The sequence below is a fragment of the Drosophila gunungcola genome, unplaced genomic scaffold (assembly GCF_025200985.1).
Source record: "Drosophila gunungcola strain Sukarami unplaced genomic scaffold, Dgunungcola_SK_2 000258F, whole genome shotgun sequence".
Taxonomy (NCBI): domain Eukaryota; kingdom Metazoa; phylum Arthropoda; class Insecta; order Diptera; family Drosophilidae; genus Drosophila; species Drosophila gunungcola.
The window spans coordinates 6,334-27,472 of NW_026453419.1; the positions used below are offsets into that span (position 1 = coordinate 6,334).

General features: G+C 36.0%; 1 protein-coding gene across 6 annotated transcripts; it reads right to left on the bottom strand.

Annotated features, from left to right (window-relative positions):
- Positions 1-2,457: 2,457 nt before the first annotated feature.
- Positions 2,458-19,867, bottom strand: LOC128266060 (AMP deaminase 2). Of its 6 annotated transcripts, none has more exons than XM_053002333.1 (11): positions 19,336-19,867; positions 11,021-11,165; positions 7,180-7,517; positions 6,477-6,512; positions 5,181-5,299; positions 4,973-5,067; positions 4,449-4,905; positions 3,651-4,105; positions 3,100-3,394; positions 2,873-2,983; positions 2,458-2,816 (listed from the first exon to the last, which is right to left on the bottom strand). In XM_053002333.1, the coding sequence occupies exons 1-11, from the start codon at positions 19,454-19,456 to the stop codon at positions 2,640-2,642; spliced, it is 2,349 nt and encodes a 782-aa protein (XP_052858293.1). In that variant the 5' UTR covers positions 19,457-19,867; the 3' UTR covers positions 2,458-2,639. The 6 variants fall into 6 exon arrangements, with proteins under 6 accessions (XP_052858293.1, XP_052858290.1, XP_052858289.1 ...); XM_053002330.1 differs by lacking the exon at positions 19,336-19,867 and adding an exon at positions 13,503-14,222; XM_053002329.1 differs by lacking the exon at positions 19,336-19,867 and adding an exon at positions 11,334-11,551.
- Between the last annotated feature and the right edge of the window lie 1,272 nt (positions 19,868-21,139).

Sequence of the window (21,139 nt, forward strand, 5' to 3'; positions counted from 1 at the left end):
TTGGCCAAGTTACATAAAAAGAACTTTATTGGATTTTTTGGTTTTTTACATATCTTCAAGGACCCAAAAAAACCACCCTTAAAATCAGTTTTTCTATCAAAACGCTGAGAAGTAATGCTCAAAAGATGGAATGTCATACATCGCTGAATTCGTCGTTAAATTGCCAATCGAATGGCATTCACAGATACAGTTTTTTTTATATTTTCAAATTTTCGAAAAAATGATGACCCCCACCCTTATAAAAAATGCAAAAATTGGACAAAAAATGTATTTTTCAAAAAATCGATTTTTGAAAATTGCTCTTTGCATTAAAACAAAATTTATATTTATAAACCGATTGTGGATGGGTAGTATAGATTGCCAGCTATACAAAACAGTAATTTTTTTGGCTTTACGTCCAGTTTTGGCCAAGTTACATAAAAAGAACTTTATTGGATTTTTTGGTTTTTTACAAATCTTCAAGGACCCAAAAAAACCACCCTTAAAATCAGTTTTTCTATCAAAACGCTGAGAAGTAATGCTCAAAAGATGGAATGTCATACATCGCTAAATTGGTCGTTAAATTGCCAATCGAATGGCATTCACAGATACAGTTTTTTTTATATTTTCAAATTTTCGAAAAAATGATGACCCCCACCCTTATAAAAAATGCAAAAATTGGACAAAAAATGTATTTTTCAAAAAATTGATTTTTGAAAATTGCTCTTTGCATCAAAACTAAATTTATATTTATAAACCGATTATGGACCTATACTACGGTTGCCAGCTATACAAAACAGTAATTTTTTTGGCTTTACGTCCAGTTTTGGCCAAGTTACATAAAAAGAACTTTATTGGATTTTTTGGTTTTTTACAAATCTTCAAGGACCCAAAAAAACCACCCTTAAAATCAGTTTTTCTATCAAAACGCTGAGAAGTAATGCTCAAAAGATGGAATGTCATACATCGCTGAATTCGTCGTTAAATTGCCAATCGAATGGCATTCACAGATACAGTTTTTTTTATATTTTCAAATTTTCGAAAAAATGATGACCCCCACCCTTATAAAAAATGCAAAAATTGGACAAAAAATGTATTTTTCAAAAAATTGATTTTTGAAAATTGCTCTTTGCATCAAAACTAAATTTATATTTATAAACCGATTGTGGATGGGTAGTATAGGTTGCCAGCTATACAAAACAGTAATTTTTTTGGCTTTACGTCCAGTTTTGGCCAAGTTACATAAAAAGAACTTTATTGGATTTTTTGGTTTTTTACATATCTTCAAGGACCCAAAAAAACCAACCTGATTATCAGTTTTTCTATCAAAACGCTGAGAAGTAATGCTCAAAAGATGGAATGTCATATATCGCTGAATTCGTCGTTAAATTGCCAATCGAATGGCATTCACAGATACAGTTTTTTTTATATTTTCAAATTTTCGAATTATGATGACCTCCACCCTTATAAAAAATGCAAAAATTGGTCAAAAAATGTATTTTTCAAAAAATCGATTTTTGAAAATTGCTCTTTGCATCAAAACTAAATTTATATTTATAAACCGATTGTGGATGGGTAGTATAGGTTGCCAGCTATACAAAACAGTAATTTTTTTGGCTTTACGTCCAGTTTTGGCCAAGTTATATAAAAAGAACTTTATTGGATTTTTTGGTTTTTTACATATCTTCAAGGACCCAAAAAAACCTACCTGATTATCAGTTTTTCTATGGAAGATGGAAGATGGAATGTCATACATCGCTGAATTCGTCGTTAAATTGCCAATCGAATGGCATTCACAGATACAGTTTTTTTTATATTTTCAAATTTTTGAAAAAATGATGACGTCCACCCTTATAAAAAATGCAAAAATTGGTCAAAATTAAATTTTTTCAAAAAATTGATTTTTAAAAATCGGTTTTTGCATCAAACCAAATTTTATTTATCTAAACCGAATGTGGATGGGTAGTATAGGTCGCCAGCTTTACAAAACAGTCACTCTTATGGCTTTACGTCTAATTTCGGGTAAATTACAACAAAAGGACTCTTTAGGATTTTGTTTTTTTTTTGACAAATCTCCAAAACCCCAAAAAAAAATTTTAAAATCAGTTTTCTATCAAAACGCTGAGAAGTAATGGCCAAAAGATGGAATGTCATACCTCGGTGAATTCGTTATTATTAAATTCCCATTATTATTAATTCCCATTAAATTGCCAATCAAATGGCATTCACCATTAAAAATTGTTGAATTTATCAAATTTTCGAAAATCATCCTTAAAATCCTTATCAACAACTTAAATTAATTTTACAATTAACTAAGGATGGATAGTTTAGGTTAAGATAGGTCATAAGCCTCATAAAGCCTCAGTCTTCTGTCTGTCTATAAACCCATAAATAAACAAGTTTTGAGATGTTAGTTATACCCACAATGAACTATTTTTTCAGTACTACTGTACTAGTATTAGGCACAGGACATGCAGATTTGCGTGTACAAGTTTTGTATATTTAAAGGTTTTGGTCTGCCGCGTTTACATTTTGGTTAGTACAGAAACATGTAAATTGTATATATATATATATATATAACTAGCGTATATATCTGTGTAATTTGCATTAAGTTAGCGTAGGAAGCCACAACAACGCGAAGGAGCAGAGTGCCCCTGAGCCTACGACTGCGGATCGTTGAGGGAGCAGGTCTGGTTCACCTTGAAGATGTTGGACAGCTCATCGAGCAGCGTCTCATAGCGATAGGCCACACGGATTTCGGGCACGTTGGTCCGGGTGATGTCGTTGCCCATGATGCCGTCCTCGTAATAAATGGGTCCCAGCCACTGCTGCTTGATCTGTGGGTGTTTAAAGTGAAATGAGGCTATCTACCACAATTAAATTATTAAATTACGGCATGGGGGAATCCACTCATCATAACACTGTTCCTGGCCAACTCGCACATGTCGCAGGAGCTGAGCTTCCACACCTGGGCCGCAATGCTGTACTCCTCCATAAGGGGTTCCTAAAAGTATGTAAATAGTATTTAGACCATCTTAAGAAAATATCACAAAAAAAAAGATTTGCAACAAAGTTTCAAAATTTGAGTTTTTATTCGATACAATTATTAGGTCAACCCACCTTGGTGAAGTGAAATTGCAAGGGGTCGTCCGTGGAGAGGGAGATGATGAGGCCCCGGGCCAAATACTCAGGCAGCGGATTACGATGGTAGTTGAGGAACAGCGAGTTGTTTGACAGCGGCGACATGGCGATTCCGATTTGGGTCAGGTAATACAGATACTGCAGAACGGGCACCTTGCGGAGCAGGAGGCCGTGGGAGATGTTCTCGGCCATCAGGAAGCCGCACACTAGATGCTGCACGGGTCCAGCCTCGCCGCAATGGGGCCGCAGCACAAAGGTGTTCATGCCGCGGGACCTGGAGGAACAACGGTTAGGAGTATCATTAGATTTTGCATATATAACATAAAGCCTCAATATATATGTTTTCCTGGAAAATAAAAAGCTGAACAAACCAATATTAGAAATTTACCCATATTGAGACGCTTTAATTCCCAACTGGTTATAAATTCTTCTTTAAAATTATTAATGTTGTTTCTAAAGAGCTTTAAATTGTCATGTGATTTCTGACTGGTATTGTATTGATCTTTATTTGCTTAGAAACATTTACTCACTCTCTAAACTTGTTCAGCACCGTCATGTTGGCGTACATGTAGTAGATGTAATACGCATATGGCGGATTCTCCTCGTAGGTCCATTCTTCCGGCCGGGGCACATCGTTGTCGAAGAGCGGATTCTCCGGCTTGGACTCGTCGTCCACCGAATCGAACCCGATCACGTACTGCAGGAAGCGATGCAAGTCTGGATGCTGGCTGGGTCTGGCTGTCGCCTCGAAGAGCGGCAGGAATATGTTGTTCAGGATCTCCTGGAATGACTTCATCATCTTGTTCGACTTGAAGATGTCGAAAAGGCGCGGTATCTGGATCAGCCATCGAATATTCGAGCTGTACACATCATTGTCGATGGCCCATCTGGCCAGCTTGTTCCACTCATCAGGCGATTTTCCATAGATGGACAGACGTAGCTCGGCGTTCTGGTACTTGGACTCTTCCAGATCGAAGGCCACTTCCTGCGGATTCAATAAGAAAAACTCAGTTAGAAATTGGCATTAACTTATGCTTAAACAGTAGTTTAAATGGGTTTAAAATCAAATTTTTTCTTTAAAAATATACAATTACCTAAAAAACTTAAGTATACTTTCATTAATTAAATATATACATACCAAAATATTAAATGGTAATTTTTTCTACTTATACTGCCATTAACTTATGCGCACAAAATGGTTTTAAGTGAAATTTTTGTCTTAAAAAATATAATGAATTTTCCTAAAAGCTTAGGAAGTTTTTTGTTTTTAAATATATAAATACAAAATATTATTTTAGCCATGAATATAGAGACTTTGAGCCACCCACCTTTATGATCTGCGCAAAGTATTTGCCATTCAAATAGTTGTCCGTCTTGAGGAACACCTCCCTGAGCCGCGACTCTCCGATGGGATTGTACTTGGAGTTGAACTTGTCGAAGCGGTGGAACGTGTTGCGATCGGCGTGCACGTCCAGCATGTCGACGGTCAGGTCGTAAGTGGTCAGGTTCATCGACTGGAACACCTGGGCCAGGGTCATCGCCTGTCCGTTGGTGTGGGTCACCACCTCGTTGGCATTGTTCTTCAGCGTCTTCTTGATGAAGCGGAGCAGGTGCTTCTGGTTCATGCAGGAGGCGGCATGGATATGGGTGTCCACCTTGCGGGTGTTGTAGAAATCGCGATGCGGCACAGCCTTCTGGGCGGCCAACTCCCGCAGTTCATTAAGCAGCACATGCATCTGGTACTTGGATGACAGATAGCACAGACGTCGATAGCAGAATGATTTCCTATTAAAAAACACAAACATATTGTTAATCGGTTTTCTGAGCAGGAGGAAATTAGGGAATTACTTACAGTGGCCCATCGGCGATCATATTGCACATGACCTGCATGTCGTTCACGAATTGACTCATATCCGGATATTCGAATTTGATCTCGCTGCTTTCGTCCTGGAAAATAATAAATTATGGATAATGAGTAGGGTTTTGATCTTTAACAAATACCATTTTAAGTTGCTTGTCAACCAATTTTATCTTGGATTATTAGAGGGTGCTGTACTTACGTCGTTCTGGTAGATGTGAAACACTCCATTAAGAGGCTTGATACGGAAATCCTCATCTTTGGGAAACTCCACGTTCCAGGGATTCGTTATCTTTAACTGCGATGCCTTAGCATGGACGTCTGCAGGTCCTCAACAAGTTCGAAGTGATACAAAACGATTCGAGTCGAGTGTGAAAATATTTTGAAAATATAATTCTGTTTAGTTACAAAGGCGATCGACACAAATTGCGAATTGGTACAGTTAGTGGCAAAACTACACTCTACACTCAGGTGTTTGTGCGAGTGTTTTTTTCTGTAAATGTGAGTGTTCGTTAAGTGCTAAAGGGTGGATCTGTAAAATCAGTAAACTCATCTCTTGTTTTTAGGAACCATTTCTTTTTTAAGTACATTCATTTTTGTTTTATAAATTTAAAAATTAGTTTTGGGTTTGTCGAAAATTAAATTCAAAGTTTTAAGAAGATATATTTAAGTATTAGATCTAAGAGATTCAGATTGTTATTCTAAATTTGTAATAGACCTGAATAGCACCCTAATGCGCTACTAAACTTTGTTGGTTTACTTGTTCTACGAGAGTTATCAAAGCTGTAGATTTTGTTCCTTTTGTACAAGGCTTTGCTTTGTGAAACAGACAGTGACATACGGCGATAGTTTAACTTCTAAGCAGCTACAACATGAGTTCAAAGCGTGTTTTTTGTAGTTTTTGGTAAGCTAAAATATAGAACATACAAACAAGGTAACAAACTAAAAGCAAACAAGCATAATACATAAAAAAATATAAGCAACAAATGCAAAGCCCTTTGAAAATTCAAAAGGAGAGGGTCAAGAAAACTCCCATGCGAGTGGATGACAGAAAAGTCGATGCTGCAACGTGGCACTATGCCAAGCGACAGTTTAGTGTGGCCAACATTATGTTTTTCGTAGCGAGCGAAATAGCTGCAGTTTAGTGTGGCCAACATGGTGGTTTTAAATGATTTGTTTATGATATTGTTGTACTATTTTTTGATTAAAAGTATTTCGGTTGGTTAAAATAACTTATTCAGTAAACATATTTGCTTTTTATTCACAAAAACAGTAAATAACATTAAGTTGGCAACACTGTCTGCGTTGAAAGCAGAGTTTGTGGTTATGAGTGTAGGGCAAACAATACGCAGAATAAGTAGTGCTCAACGGAAACGGAAATCAAATGTCAAGCAATACGGAAGCAGAAGTTTTTTTTGTTGTACTCGAAGGTTTTGGGAAAGTTGGATAGGAGGGAAGGGATAGGTATAGGTGGAAATCAGGTGCGCGCACGAATTACCTTGTATGTTCGTTACACTCATTTTGCGAATGATGTCTATAAGAAATAATGAAAAATACGAGAAGAGAAATAAATAGTCGATACAAAATTAAATTGAAACATAAAAAGGGCTACAAAGGCTCAAACATACAGTATATAATAGAGAGGGAAATCTTTTATATAAAACAGTAGCTCGTTAAAGGCTCTAAATGAAAACGGAGGACTGGAATAAAAAGAAAACGAGACACGAGCGAGGCGGCAGCTGCTAATGTGGAGGCGCGAAATAGACGGACACACGAGCTGAACTCTAGACTTTAAAACAGGATGGCAACGCTGTCGCGCGTACAGTTTACACAAAACATACGCTAATATCAACTTGTATTATACACAATTCACTTCGTTGTGAATCAATTGCAATAAATATATGATTTGGTGCATTACAACACTTAGACACATCTGCAATAAATTGTCCCTTTATACATATTTACACATACACGGTGGACTGGGTCGACTTTTTAAAATTTAAAAATTATTTAAAGAATTTTTAGATTAAAGTAAAAATGTTTAAATGTATTCTTATTAAATACAGATAAACAAATTTCAGAAAATTAACAAACAAATCGACCCACTCCAAAAGAGGAAATACAAGACAACGACATCACTGTAGAATCGGTTCATTTTCTCTGGGACTATAGTTTTGGACCCAGGGACTACAACTACTCACCAGAAACCTCCTTGACGGGCAGGTTGTTAATGCGGTCCTTGAGCTTTACCGTCTTGAGGAACCGCGCCGTGGTCGAGGGAAACGACTGATCCGACATGGCCATGTAGTGGCTGCGCATGCGCAGTGCTTCGATCAAGAGGGTCGAGGCCCGCTCCAAATCCTCCAGAGGAACACCGCTTGTGTCCTCCCCCGAAATGGAGACCCGCTGGAAATTGATGTCCGCATCGTTTCTGTCCATCTCGATGGTGTTTTCGCGATCCTCGTTGCTGCTGGATGATTCCCTGTGAGTTGCCAAAACGGCAGCTGCGACCACGGGCCTGGTTTGTCCAGTAGCTTGCCTGAAAAATCGAGATAATAAATAAGAAATGTATATATTTTAGTACAAATAACTAACAAATTAGAAGTTGACAAAGGTTTGCACGAGAGGAATTAAAGTTAATATTAAAAAGTAGGGTTCTAGTATATAAAGCTCATTTCAATTCTTTGAATTAAAGTTAAATAATAACTGTTAGGCAATAATATTTTACCATTATATCATTTGATATTATGATTTTATGCTTATCATGTTTTATCTAATGATCTTTTTACTAATAATAACTTAATTTATTTTAATTCCACTTGTAATTTGAGATCGTCTCTTGGCTGACTAACCACTTGGAATCGTCGGGCTGATATTCGTAGCAGCGCCCAAAACTATAGCTGTCATCCGCGAAGGACATCCTGTTTTGACCAGTGACCACCGACAAATGGACTACTTCGCTCCGAAATTTGTCTTTTGGGCACCCAAATGGTAATGATCGATTGACCAGTTGATTTATGGCAATGCAAAGCACCTTATTGCCACTAATTTGCAGACCGGCACGCTAACAGAATACCTCTGTCAACCCCAAACCCTTAAATTTGGATAAAAAACAGTAGCTGCGACCAATTGCGTGTCTTGGAGAACTCTCTAAACTATTGTTCTTTCGTTTACAAAAATAATTTCAACAATGGGAAATGCTATTTTTGTATTAATAGTTCCTTAATGACCCGTCTCAAGATAATATTGCTATATCTTTCAACAATGGGAAATGCTATTTTTGTATTAATAGTTCCTTAATGACCCGTCTCAAGATAATATTGCTATATCAAATTAATTAAAAGTCACCTTAAGAAACACGCTCTGCTTCTTCATTCAAACATAATGTATTTTTATAAGATTTTCCTGCAAAAGTTTGTCTTCAATTTTTTGAATTTTTTAAATCTGAGCCCTTTTTTCAATAAATTATTTCTTTATCTTTTGATTTAAGTAAATCTTGTGGTACCTATTTCTAACTTAATAACAAAACATCAAAAAAAAATTGATTTCTGGATCTGGTTAAAAAAAAACAAATGTGGGAGAAATATTTTTCCTATAGAAACTTTTCTTCAAAAAATGTAAATTTAAGTTTAAGCTAAGTTTTATTCAATTCTTCATGTTGAAGTGTTTTATTTTTGGCATTAATTCAAAACTTTTAAGAACATTCACTTCAAGTATACCAAAACAACTTTCTCCAACACTTCAGATAAAGCCATGGGGGCTCTGTCTTAAATCGCACTAGATTTTTAGTTTCTGCCTCCCCAAAGTTGTTTGGTTGTGTGGTTTTTGGGAACTTTTTCTGGGTAAGGGCAACACCCCCTCTCTTTTTGGCGTGCAGAACTTGTCGGGATTCTCGCTATAAGGGAAAAAAACTAAAGTGTCCGCGCGAGTTGGAAAGTTTTCACAAACGCCGCTTTTTGGTTTCTTTTCTATTTTTTTTAGCGTCGTCTGGCGTGTGACACGAACAACAACGATGGTGGATTTTAGTGGGGCAGTGGGCGGTTTAGCGGCTCGACGGGCGGTTTTTCCCTATAAAGACGGCTCAATGTCAGCGGAGGTCGCACAAGCACAGCCAGGTGGCAGATGGAAGGTGGGTAACTTTGGGCCGCGTTTCGCGCCGTTGAGCTGCCCGTTTATTGGATCGGAGCGTACTGAAAGTGACGGCATCCGTGCCAGAACTCAGTCCACGGCGGTGCCGCCGGTTGCAGCGGTTCGTCCGACGCTTCCATTTGGTGGTGGCTCGTTATGCCATAAGCCCCACCACCTAAAACCACCATCACCATCTGGGCGAAAGTCCGCCACCGCCGGACTTTGCTGCCTAATGCAGTTCCATTCAAAATCAAAACGTGTTCTGCATCGGTCCACACTTTCGCCGCACCAAAACCCGAAACCTAGACATAAACCCACTTTGGATTAGCCAGAATAGAGCCACCCACTCCACCTGCACACCACCCACCTGGTTGCAATGATAATTGTAACGCGTGCGGATGCCTCATTACGAGGCTATTGAAATTGCTTAGAGAAGAAACCTACGCAGGGCAACTTTTGACAATTAATATTTTAAGTATTAAAGAATAACTATTTTTTCAAGAACTAAATTATCCAAAAGTTCTGATTAAATAAGAAGGTGTAAACTATTCCGCACTAACGTTTAAATTAAAATCGTTTAATTAAAGCACAGAGAAAACCATCAAATGGTATAGGGGTTTCGAAAATTATATTTGTTTTTATTTAAACATTTTTTTTTTTACTTATTAAATATTGTTAACCTGTTTCTGCAGCCTTCTTTTTCTTTTTGTACTTTAAGTATTATAAATATTTTTTATAAATAATTTTGGAACTCTTAAAATTAGATTTATTTAACATATTGTCAATAAATACTTGGTTTAATTTGAATCTAGCACAATGTTGGTGTTGTTGATGTTTCTTAATCAGGAAACAATTTGTTTTGATATTTTCATAAATTGCAGATAAGAACGTTTTTAGAAAAACAATGAAATATTGTTTTGTATTTTGAAATATTTTTCCACTGTACAATTAGAAATGAGATGGTATGTAGGTCTTGAAAACGAACTGGCCCTGAAATAGAACAAACTGATAAGAAAGCAATCACGAGATCTGTGAACTCGCATCGTTTTGTATGGTAATCATGTAAAGTACAAAAATCATAACCGAAGCTGAACCGATTTAGGTACGTATCTGATTAGTTGAACCAAACAATACGGAAAAAGCGCAATTCTATTGATATTACTTTTGATTTACAGGGCTGGCTAATATATTCTTTGTTTGTAGACTTAAGTATAATGATTTTATGTTCTTGATCCTCAGTATAATTTTGTTTTGCCTACAGAGAACTTTAGCCAGGGAATTATATACCTACACATTAGATAACGTATTTTCTAAATGTGGGTATATTAAGCGGGTATACTGAAATATTTCCTCTTTTTTTTCTTACGTAAGACAGAAGACTTAAATATTTATTTTCCTACTACGCTATCTCCTCTATAAGCTTGTCATAAATATAAATTGAAATCTTAAAAAGAATACTACACATTACAAACAAAGAACTTACTGTTCTTAGAAAGTTTCTAATTTTATTAAAATTCAAACAAAAAATTTTTTTTTTTAATTTTTCAGAACTTACATTTTTAAAACGCACCTAATAATTTAATTGTTTAAGTCACCTTACTACTAAATTAAGCACGTTAGACAGGTTGAAAATCCTAGCAATAACTGATTACATTTAAATGGAGCTTTAATATTTTATACCTTTCATCAGAGATCGCTTGGCAATTTTGCTGATAAGCCCAAACAGACGAGTCTTTGCTAAAACCTAAAACAAATCTTATGGAAAGTAACTCTTGGTAACTTACAATTTACATTAATGTATTTTATTTTCTGTTCAAAAGTCTTGTGATAATTGTGCTCGAGAGATATTTAATTTTAAAATAGTTTTTGTTTATTGCCTCAAGATTAAGAAATGCCATAGTTTGTTTTACTCACTTTTCATTGAGATGACGCTGGATTTGCAGTTTCTTTTCGATCTGTTCAATGGGAAATTGTGGCACCTCATATGGAGCCGAGATCTCGTTGGTCACTTCCACATCAGCTTCGGCCTTCTCATCGACTGGGGAATCGGTGAGATCACCTGAAAAAAAAGAAAAAAAACATTTGAATTAAAATTAGAAAAAAAATTAAGACAGCAGGTTAAACAAATAAATGTAAACATTTTGAAAGCAGCTATGTTTCTTATACCAAATCTACAATCATTTTTTTTCCGGGAGATGGGTTGCAGAATTTTTTTTATGGAACCTACTGAGATCTTCCGACGAGATGGTGGGCGTGGCAGTTGCGGGACCTGTATCATTCAGCTGGTTACCCATAGGTCCCCCGAAAAGGCGGACATCAACGCGTAACCGATGGGCGGTATCCATGCGATTGAAGTTCATGGCGAGAAATGCAGAGAAACCGGAAAAGTGAGGATCGTTGCTTAAGGTGTTTGAAGTAAACTGGGCGAGAGTTGTCGCCTCAATGAAATGGGAAAACATTGAAGATCGGAGAATTCCAGGCCGAGACCTAACGACGTCGACAGAGGCAGAGGCAGCGACTGCGACTGCGACTGCAGCAGAGGCGCATCATCTTTGACAAGAAAAACATCCACACAAAATTGATTGGCGATTACAAATTGGCAAGCAGCAAAATGTTAAAAAAGCAGCGGTACACTGGCAAAAAATCGCAAAAAAGCAGCACCGAAATAATGGAAACATTGATTGATTAATATTTTAGAAGTTAAGCTGCACATTTTTTATTTTCTAAATTTTTTAATTGTTTCCAATCCTGGTTTTAAGTATTTAGAATTCTTAGATTCAATTTGCGTAACTTTAAATATGTAAAAGTAAATTATTAATTTCGAGATTTAATTTTAAATTGCCTACAATTGATAGAAATGATTAATTTGAACACAATGTTTAATTTTCCATATATCCCATTATTGATGCAATCTTTTATTTTTCTCATAAAAAACATAAAAACGATTTTATTTTCTAAGTGTAGGAAGCCGGAAAAAGGGGAGGGAAAGGGGACTGTAAACATCGCCAGCGGAGATAGCAAAAGTACGGGCTTAATCAAAACACGAACTCAACAAACAACAAACAACAAACAAGATGAGAAAACTGATTGAAGCGATCCGAAGTTGGAATACACTTCAAGGTCAAACACCACAACAATTACTTATCTCTTAGGGATGAAGAAGTATCCCGAGGGGCAAGTAAAGAATTAAATCACGTCATGTAGTTATTTTTAATGTTTTTAATTTAAAGCTAATTATTTTTGCATTAAAAAGAGCAATACAACCATTAAAATTCAAGGGATACAGTTTAAGCAGGCTTATTACCACTTGCTAAAGTGATATTTTAAAATATGTACTCAATGATGACACTCATTTTGTTGATGGTAATAAAATTGTTGTTACAAAAAGCTTCTAGCGTTCAAACGACGCTTCTACAGGGTACAATAACTTTCCTACATTTTTTTATATGTTAGTGAGACTTAAGAGATGAAGCGTCAAATGGGCAGCGCAGCGACAGAGAAGCAACGCAACACTAAAATTACTTTTTACCCAAACATTTATAATATAAATGTATAAAACAAAATGTATAAAATAGAATGTGTAAAATGATATTTGATTTTGAGTTCAAAGCACCCATACTAAAGTTTTTTTTAAATATAATTTCTTTTAAGTTTAGAAATAGTTTACAGTGTAGCATTTCGCTCTTTTGAAGCTTAGTGCTACAGGTTTTTTATTTTAAAGGAGAGAAAGAGAGAAGGAGAGAGTGTGCGTGGGAGAGCAAATGTATTTTGCTTTCTTTTTGCAGCCCAGAGTGCGAGCTCCACAGAGAGGTATACTACAGTACTTAAAAAGAGAGTGACCTAGCGGTTGGCGGTAGTGGGTGGTGAGTGATTACTGATCAGTGGGCGTAGGGAACCTAACTTGGCTATGTCAGTTTCAATCTCATGTTGTATTATTTATTCAAAAGTAAAGATTTAAAACATATGTATGAACTTAACGAACAAAGTAAAAAAATACCTAAAACTGTCAAAATTATTTAAACTTTAGGAAGCCTAGTCATATTTATACATGAGGAAAAACTGCTTTGTTTTTATAATATCAGAAGCTTTGTAATAATACTTAGACCAGGTTATTTTGATATTACTTTTTTGTTTTTACAAATCAATTATAGCAAAATGGTAAATGTAATATCAATTGGACAGTTAATCAGATGAATGCTATTTTGTTATTATAATTAATAAGATCTAAAATGACGCAAAAAGATCATAAGTTTATCAGTTTTTTGCTGTGTAATGGTTTTGCGAACTTCTGAGGGGAAGGAGCGCTCGTTAGCCAAGAAATGCTTTAAATTAGAGGCCGATTCTTGTACGTGGCCGGTGTGGGTGGTCAGTGGGCGTTCGCGTTGCCTTAACTTACATATGCAGCGATTGGGGGTGGCCCTTTGGAGCACGGGGCTTTTCTTTGGGGGCACGGTCACGGAGGTGGCCGGGTGGAGGCTCTTTCCGCTGGCCTTCTTGCCCAGCTGTTGCACGGCGGCATTATTGCTCGGATGGGACATCATCGCTCCGTCAAAGGAGTCCGAATCCTGGACTCGCAGCTCCGCGGACGATTCGTCCGAGGTGCTCAGCATTCCGCGGTACGACATCTCGGCGGATCAGGTGATCCAGAATCCAGTTATCCCAGTCCAATCTTTATTTGTAAACTATTTAATTTTCGCTTGGTGTTTACTAAGTTGAATTTTTGATTTTCCGGCTGGGTTTTTGTTTTTGTGTGTGTTTGTTTTTATGTAATTCTCCCAGTGACAGGTGTCTCCGCTCGGTTTTTGTCGATTCCGCCTCTGGGCAACGTCTTTGGGCAACTGTCTGTTCGGATCGGTGGGCTATATACTTGTACACCGCCCGCGATCGGCTGAACTTAATTTAGTCTGAATTCCGTCCGACGCAATTCGCGCATCTTTCTACGCGCTTGTCTTTTTCGCCTTTGTTTGTCCCCACGTTTCCTCAGTTTTCTCACTTCTCCTTCTCTATATATATTTCACACCTCTCCCGATCCGTAGATCCAAAGTTTATATATCGGGTAAAGTTGGCAGCGAGCTTTCGGCGCTCGCAACGCCACAACGTAAAGCTCGGAAAGCCCACTATGTTTGCTAATTATAAACAATATTTTGGATAAACGAACTGCATTTTGACCAAGTCAAAGCTCTTTGAACCATAATTATCCAAAAAATATGTTTTAAATTTAAGCCTTGGTCAAAATCCATTTCATATTTTTAAAAAACACATGTATCTATAAATGCTTCTCGTAAACTAAAATAAAACATAACATTTTCTTTGTAAGTCAAAAATTATAGTAAGTTTTTGTGATCTTTATACGAGCTACTAGTAAAGTTCAATAAAATGATTCATTTTTTATTTAAGGAATAGCAATTTTAGATTTCTCTTAAGTTAAAGCCAATTAAAGGAAAAATTTTGTTAAATAGACAGGTAACTTATTTAAAACGCAATAACGTTCTTAATTCTCACAATATGCGTTCAAAACAATTAAAGATTAACTGCAAACGTAAAATCATATTGTGAATTTTGTAACAAATATTCTTTGGATATGATTAATGTTGATGATTCAGAAAATAAATGATGAATTTTATAAAAAACCAAAATGATGTTTGGATATGATTCCTAACTGATAACTATCATATGGTGGCACTTTAATTATTAGTTCCATTTATATTCCCGTTTTGGTAACTTTCCTCTATTATGAGGGCTCGTCTCGATTTTTATAACGCCCTGTCAGGGGCATTTAGCAAAGTCGAGCTTATCAATAGCCCCCCAGATGATGGCCAGAATGGGACTGGAGGAGTATCGATGATTATTTAGCGCTGGGTCGTTAATAACTGGGTTGTTTTGATAGCTTCATAGGCCAAATCGGTTTGTTCAACTTCGTAATATATTTTCTGCGATTCACGCAAGTCACTGTCAGTTCATTTGCCTTATTTGCCAAGTGTGCGATATGCAAACACTCATATGTATACTTTTTTGTCATATATATAGAAAGATGGGCATTCTTATAGACGGGAAAATATATATATGTGTTTGTTTATCTGCCGTACGTTTCAATTTATTATTCGATTGTGCTTAAACTGATTTCATTTTATTTCGTTGTATTTTTTGGCACCGCTCTTTGTTTTGTATTTATTGACCGAATTGCAAACTTATTAATTGCTGCGTTTTGGCCTTTTCTTGTTTTTGGGCAACGTGCCCGCGATCCGCTATTGATTTTCACATGAAAATATGGCCAACTTTCCGCTTTTGACTTGCGTAACCCCAAGGAAACCGGCGAAAGAATAACTCTCCAGTGGCTTTACAATATATCTTGCCGCTCGCTTCGACTTCGCGCAGTCAACTGACTCTAATTTTCCACTCATTTTTATCCGCTTCGGTTGAAAATTCTGCCATACATATATGTAATAATAAGCAATGAATATAAACAGTTGATTTGGCATGACTATCTGCAGTCAGTTTACGATTTCAGTCGGAAATAAAAGAGAAAATCTAAACCGAAAAGAGCGAGTATTTTGAGGGAAAGAGCGAACAAATTGTCCAAGAGAACCCGCACGGAACCACAAATAAATCATTTAAGGGGCTTAAACCATATTCATGGGGAGGGAAATCGTGTGGGAAATGCTCTATTGTTTTCTTTTCGCTGACGCCCGCCTTTTTATTATTTGTTTCTAATTGGAAAACCCTGACCTATGCCTACGACAAACAGAAGCCAGCTGTCGTAGCCACAGTGGAGGGAAACACATTAGGACCATTATAAGCCATTATAAACTATTTCAAAACCAAAGTGATTTTTGTAGCTTCTATTTGAGGTATATTTTAACATTAGTCAACTAGTCAAATAAACTAAAAACAAGCAAGTATAAATGTATATATATACATATATGCATTATTTGTACAACTATCAAAAGCAGCCATTAATTGAATCAAGAAAATGTGTTTAAATGTTTACATCCATATGTATGCCATCAATTGTATTTGATTTGATGTGCCATTATTTCGGCAACATGTGTGAACCGAGTCTTTGCCATTTGGTTCCTTAGTTTCGCCAATTGATTGAACGCAGCACATTTCTCATAAGCGGCGGACACATGTCGAGCGAATGACTGCCCAATTGAGTGGATGATGATATAAGTATTAGATGGGATATGGGCACTACTATAGATGGGCAGATAATAGAGCCCAGTTCGATTCCCACGAACTGTGAATAATGCACGTACTTCGCCCTCAAATTTGGATGTTGTTATTCACGGAGTGTATTTATAGACCGATAAGAGCAGTGCTGCGGCACACACGGCAAAAATAAAGCCGTATAAATTTGTGGTTACATTTTGTTATGATAATGTCTGTCAAAGTTTAAATTAAATTGATTCAGGAAAAATACAATTTCAAGCTTTAAATAATATTTGAAATTATCAATAGTCATTTTAATGATTTTAACATTTGAAATAATATTTTTTACTGTGTAGCAACACTAAATTATCGGAGGTACTGATAACAGACTAACAAGTACACAAACAAGAAGTGAAAAAGTAGAGATGAGAAAAAAATAAAAAAAACTGGCACAGAAAAATTGAAAATACAATTTGGCCAACAGACTATTTGATATATTTTTTTTTTTATTCATAAAAAAAGCTTATCTTTAAAGTTATGCTAATGCATGAACTAATGTTCATATGTCAAAATCCCAATGCATATATCCCAATTCGTTTGGCTTTGTTATTGATATATGATATTTTTTCTCAAATTAATGTTGTCTTAAAGGTTATGCTATTTGTTTAAAGTTATTTGCTTATACAGTTATTTCTATGTGCCGATGCTTTTACCCATTTTTGAGCACTGCAGAGCCACGTGGTGTTTGGAGCATCAATAAATTCAGCTGGACAAACAATAAAATTGCCCTGCCGTGCACTAGATTAGATTAAAGTCGTTGGACTGCACAATTAATATGGAGTTGGGTTTCGGGCTCTGGGCTCTTGCGTTCTTGTGTTCCTGGGTTCCTGGGCTGAAGACATCATCAAAAGCACCCACTTTCTGACGATGACTCAGGACAAACAGCCGCGGCTAATTGGCCCACATACAGGCTGGCCCATAAATATAAATGTGTCTCTCCGACTTCGCATGAGCTCGCCTCATGTTTAACCAATTTCCTAAATGGCTTCGTATTTGCTGTTGGTTTTTCCCATTGCGTTTGTTTGCTGCATCAACAAAAAACGACAAAATGCGAAATATACAAGTGAAAGCAAGCGAAAAAAGCAGTACTCACAAAGCATAAAAATAATGATAAAGATAAACAAAAACAAAAGAGTAAGCACAATTAAACTAGAAAAAAACTTAAGCGTACTCACGACAGTATGAAATAAATCAGGTTAAATTACCCAAGCAGTATTAAAGACAATGAAACAGAATAGAAGGCAAGTAAAACAATAAAATTCTATTCACAAAGGTATAAATAACTAAAGAAATGTTTTGAGTGTTTTGCTTTTGAAAATGTGAGATAGCCGTCACCAAAGTTACAAAATTTGTGGTTAAAAACTACCATTCAAAATCTACGACATTAAATCGAAATCGTTTCATATAAGAATTAGAAGCTACTTTCAATCCAAGATATTTATCAAATTTCTGTCTTAAATATCTCTTTTCTAGGATACAATAAACAGTGCCACATATATATATTACTACCCCTAAAAGAAGCCAATGGCTCTTGCAATTTATTACGATTTATTACCATCTTTTCTTGGCAGGAACATCTGACCTAACGAAAAAAAGTAAGAAAATCGAAGCTGGAATGACGTCAACTGTGGACCCATATATACATATAGAATATGAACGTATCCCAGCTTGCTATGCAATAGTATGCGAAAGTAAAGAGGAGCGGAGATAATTGAAGGGCAACCTAAGAATTCGTCATCAAAGGAACCCCCATCATCAGCACCATTATCATCATCATTGACATTATCGTCGCCATCAACGGAGAGACTATTGTACTTAAAGGAGATAATTTATGCACAGTTACTGGCACGCCTCTTTCTCGCTGACTGATTATAATAATTGCACGTCATTACAGCAGTGCCCGCACACACACTACTATATAGTTAAGTAAAACATTGGAGAAGTGGAAATATTTCACGGCGATGACCAGTAAACGAAGTGAACGAAGGCGCAAAAGTCAATGCATCCAACATACTAACACTCTCACACACACCCACACACTTGCAATAGTATATATTTTACCCACACATGCACGCAGTGGCGTGCTTCAGGGGGTGGGAGGTTGGGGGAGTGTTGTCAAAGCCCCTCCTCTAAGAGTGTATACATATGTTCTTACCATAACCCATTTCTATGACCTTTCCATTAGGGAGTATTTTCTTATTTAAAAAGAAAACATTGTAACTGTTTTAAAGGTAGCCGTCCTTTTTTATTAGTATTTTTATAAATATATTCTGAATCTATACGTGTTGTAGAAATCCATGTGTAAGAATAAAGTTAGGAAGATTACAAAAGAACAAAAATGTTTGTTCGTTATTTGCTTATAACAACTACCTTTAAAAAAAAGACCTTCATACGCAGCAAAAATATTGAAATAAAGACAACCAAAATTGAGTTTCCATTTGAGCACAACCAGTCATAATCAGAAAAAGTCAGCAGTTTAAAAAAAAAGGGTATTAAAGTCTGTTTTGACAAAAAAAACTAGTTAAAAGTTTAAAAGTGTGCTCATAACAACCCCTTTAGGAAAGGTCAGCTTACGCCACTGGAATAGCCAATGATTTATGTGCAAAACAAATAAATTGCTAATCAATTTGTTACCTTTGCACAATATGCAATACCATTTGCTTAAAATTCCACAACTTAAATTTCGAAATACAGGAAAAATGCAATAAAAAAAAATTTTAACATTTATTTATGGTTTTTATAAATCAATAATATTTGTAGTTTTAAAACGGTCAACAATTTTTCAAACTTAACTGTTCAAATCATAAATACATCTTGCTTAAAGTAATTATAATTTAACTTAAGAATTTATTATATATTTTTTATAACTATGGCATTTATTTATTTAAACTAGGAGAATGTGTTGTATTAAAAAATGAAGAAATAATTATTTTATCCGTTTCCGCCACACATGGGATTAATTAAATACAAATTTGACAAAATTCCCCTTTAGGATTCCTGCCCACGCCCATGGAACTCACCGCCTTTGCGCTTTTCGATGCGCCGCATCGTGCAGCCCATGTCCATGTCCATCTCCATGTCCGTGTCGAATCCGAAGCTGCGATACCCCTTGGCACTCAGCGCATCCGCGTAGCTCGTCATTTGCCGGCGTTCTCCGGGGTTCTAGAATGTATTTCCTTGGCTTGATGGGACCTGGATCTGCCTCCTGGAATTCGGATCGGAAAACCTCTTTCGGAACCTTCGGGAAACTCTTTTGGGATCCCGGAAACTAAACTCAAAGTGCAACACTAACACGCTGGCACTGCTCTTGTTCTGGTTACACTCTTCTACTTTCTATCTAGGGTTCTGTTTTTTTTTAAGTCTTTCGGTTCTTAACACTCAATTGTAATACACAGTAAAAAAAATGCAAAGCAACAACCAACAACCACCACGGTGGTAACAACAATAATACTGTAATTTCGTGTGCGATTGAAACGGGAAAAAAGGTAGCAAAAAGTTCTTTGGCCAACTTGTGTTCGGTGCGAATTTTTTTTGCGACTGAAATTTGGAACGTAGCGCGCAGTGTGACCACAGGCAGTGCGCCAAAATATCCACATTAAAATTTATTAAGTGGCATGGCGAGAAAAGCTTTTATTTCACTGGGAAAATAGCTTATATTGCTTGGTGCATGGAAAAGCTCAGTCCTACTTGAAAGATCTGGCAAGGTATTCCTTCTGATGAAAGGCGCGCCAAAAGCTTTAGGAATTAACTCAACCTTTAAAAAAAAAACAGTTTTGGATTTTTAGATAAATAAATTTTGTTTTGATGCAAAAACCGATTTTCAACAATTGTATAGCTGGCAAACTATACTACCCATCCACAATCGGTTTATAAGTATAAATGTTGTTTTGATTCAAAGAGCGATTTTTAAAAATCGATTTTTTGAAAAATATATTTTTTGTCCAATTTTTGCATTTTTTATAAGGGTGGGGGACATCATTTTTTCGAAAATTTGAAAATATAAAAAAAATTTTATCTGTGAATGCCATTCGATTGGCAATTTAACGACGAATTCAGCGATGTATGACATTCCATCTTTTGGCCATTACTTCTCAGCGTTTTGATAGAAAAACAGACTTTTAGGGTGGTTTCTTTTGGTGTTTGAAGATTTGTAAAAAACCAAAAAATCCAATAAAGTCCTTTTTATGTAACTTGGCCAAAACTGGACGTAAAGCCATAAAAATGACCGTTTTGTATAGCTGGGAACCTATACTACCCATCCCCAATCGGTTTATAAATATAAATTTTGTTTTGATGCAAGGAACGATTTTCAAAAATCGATTTTTTGAAAAAAAAATTTTTTGTCCAATTTTTGCATTTTTTATAAGGGAGGGGGTCATCATTTTTTCGAAAATTTGAAAATATAAAAAAAATTTTATCTGTGAATGCCATTCGATTGACAATTTAACGACGAATTCAGCGATGTATGACATTCCATCTTTTGGCCATTACTTCTCAGCGTTTTGATAGAAAAACAGACTTTTAGGGTGGTTTATTTTGGTCTTTGAAGATTTGTAAAAAACCAAAAAATCATATAAAGTCCTTTTTTTGTAACTTGACCAAAACTGGACGTAAAGCCATAAAAATGACTGTTTTGTATAGCTGGCGACCTATACTACCCATCCACAATCGGCTTATAAATATAAATTTTGTTTTGATGCAATGAACGATTTTCAAAAATCAATTTTTTGAAAAATACATTTTTTGTCCAATTTTTGCATTTTTTATAAGGGTGGGGATCATCATTTTTTCGAAAATTTGAAAATATAAAAAAAATTTTATCTG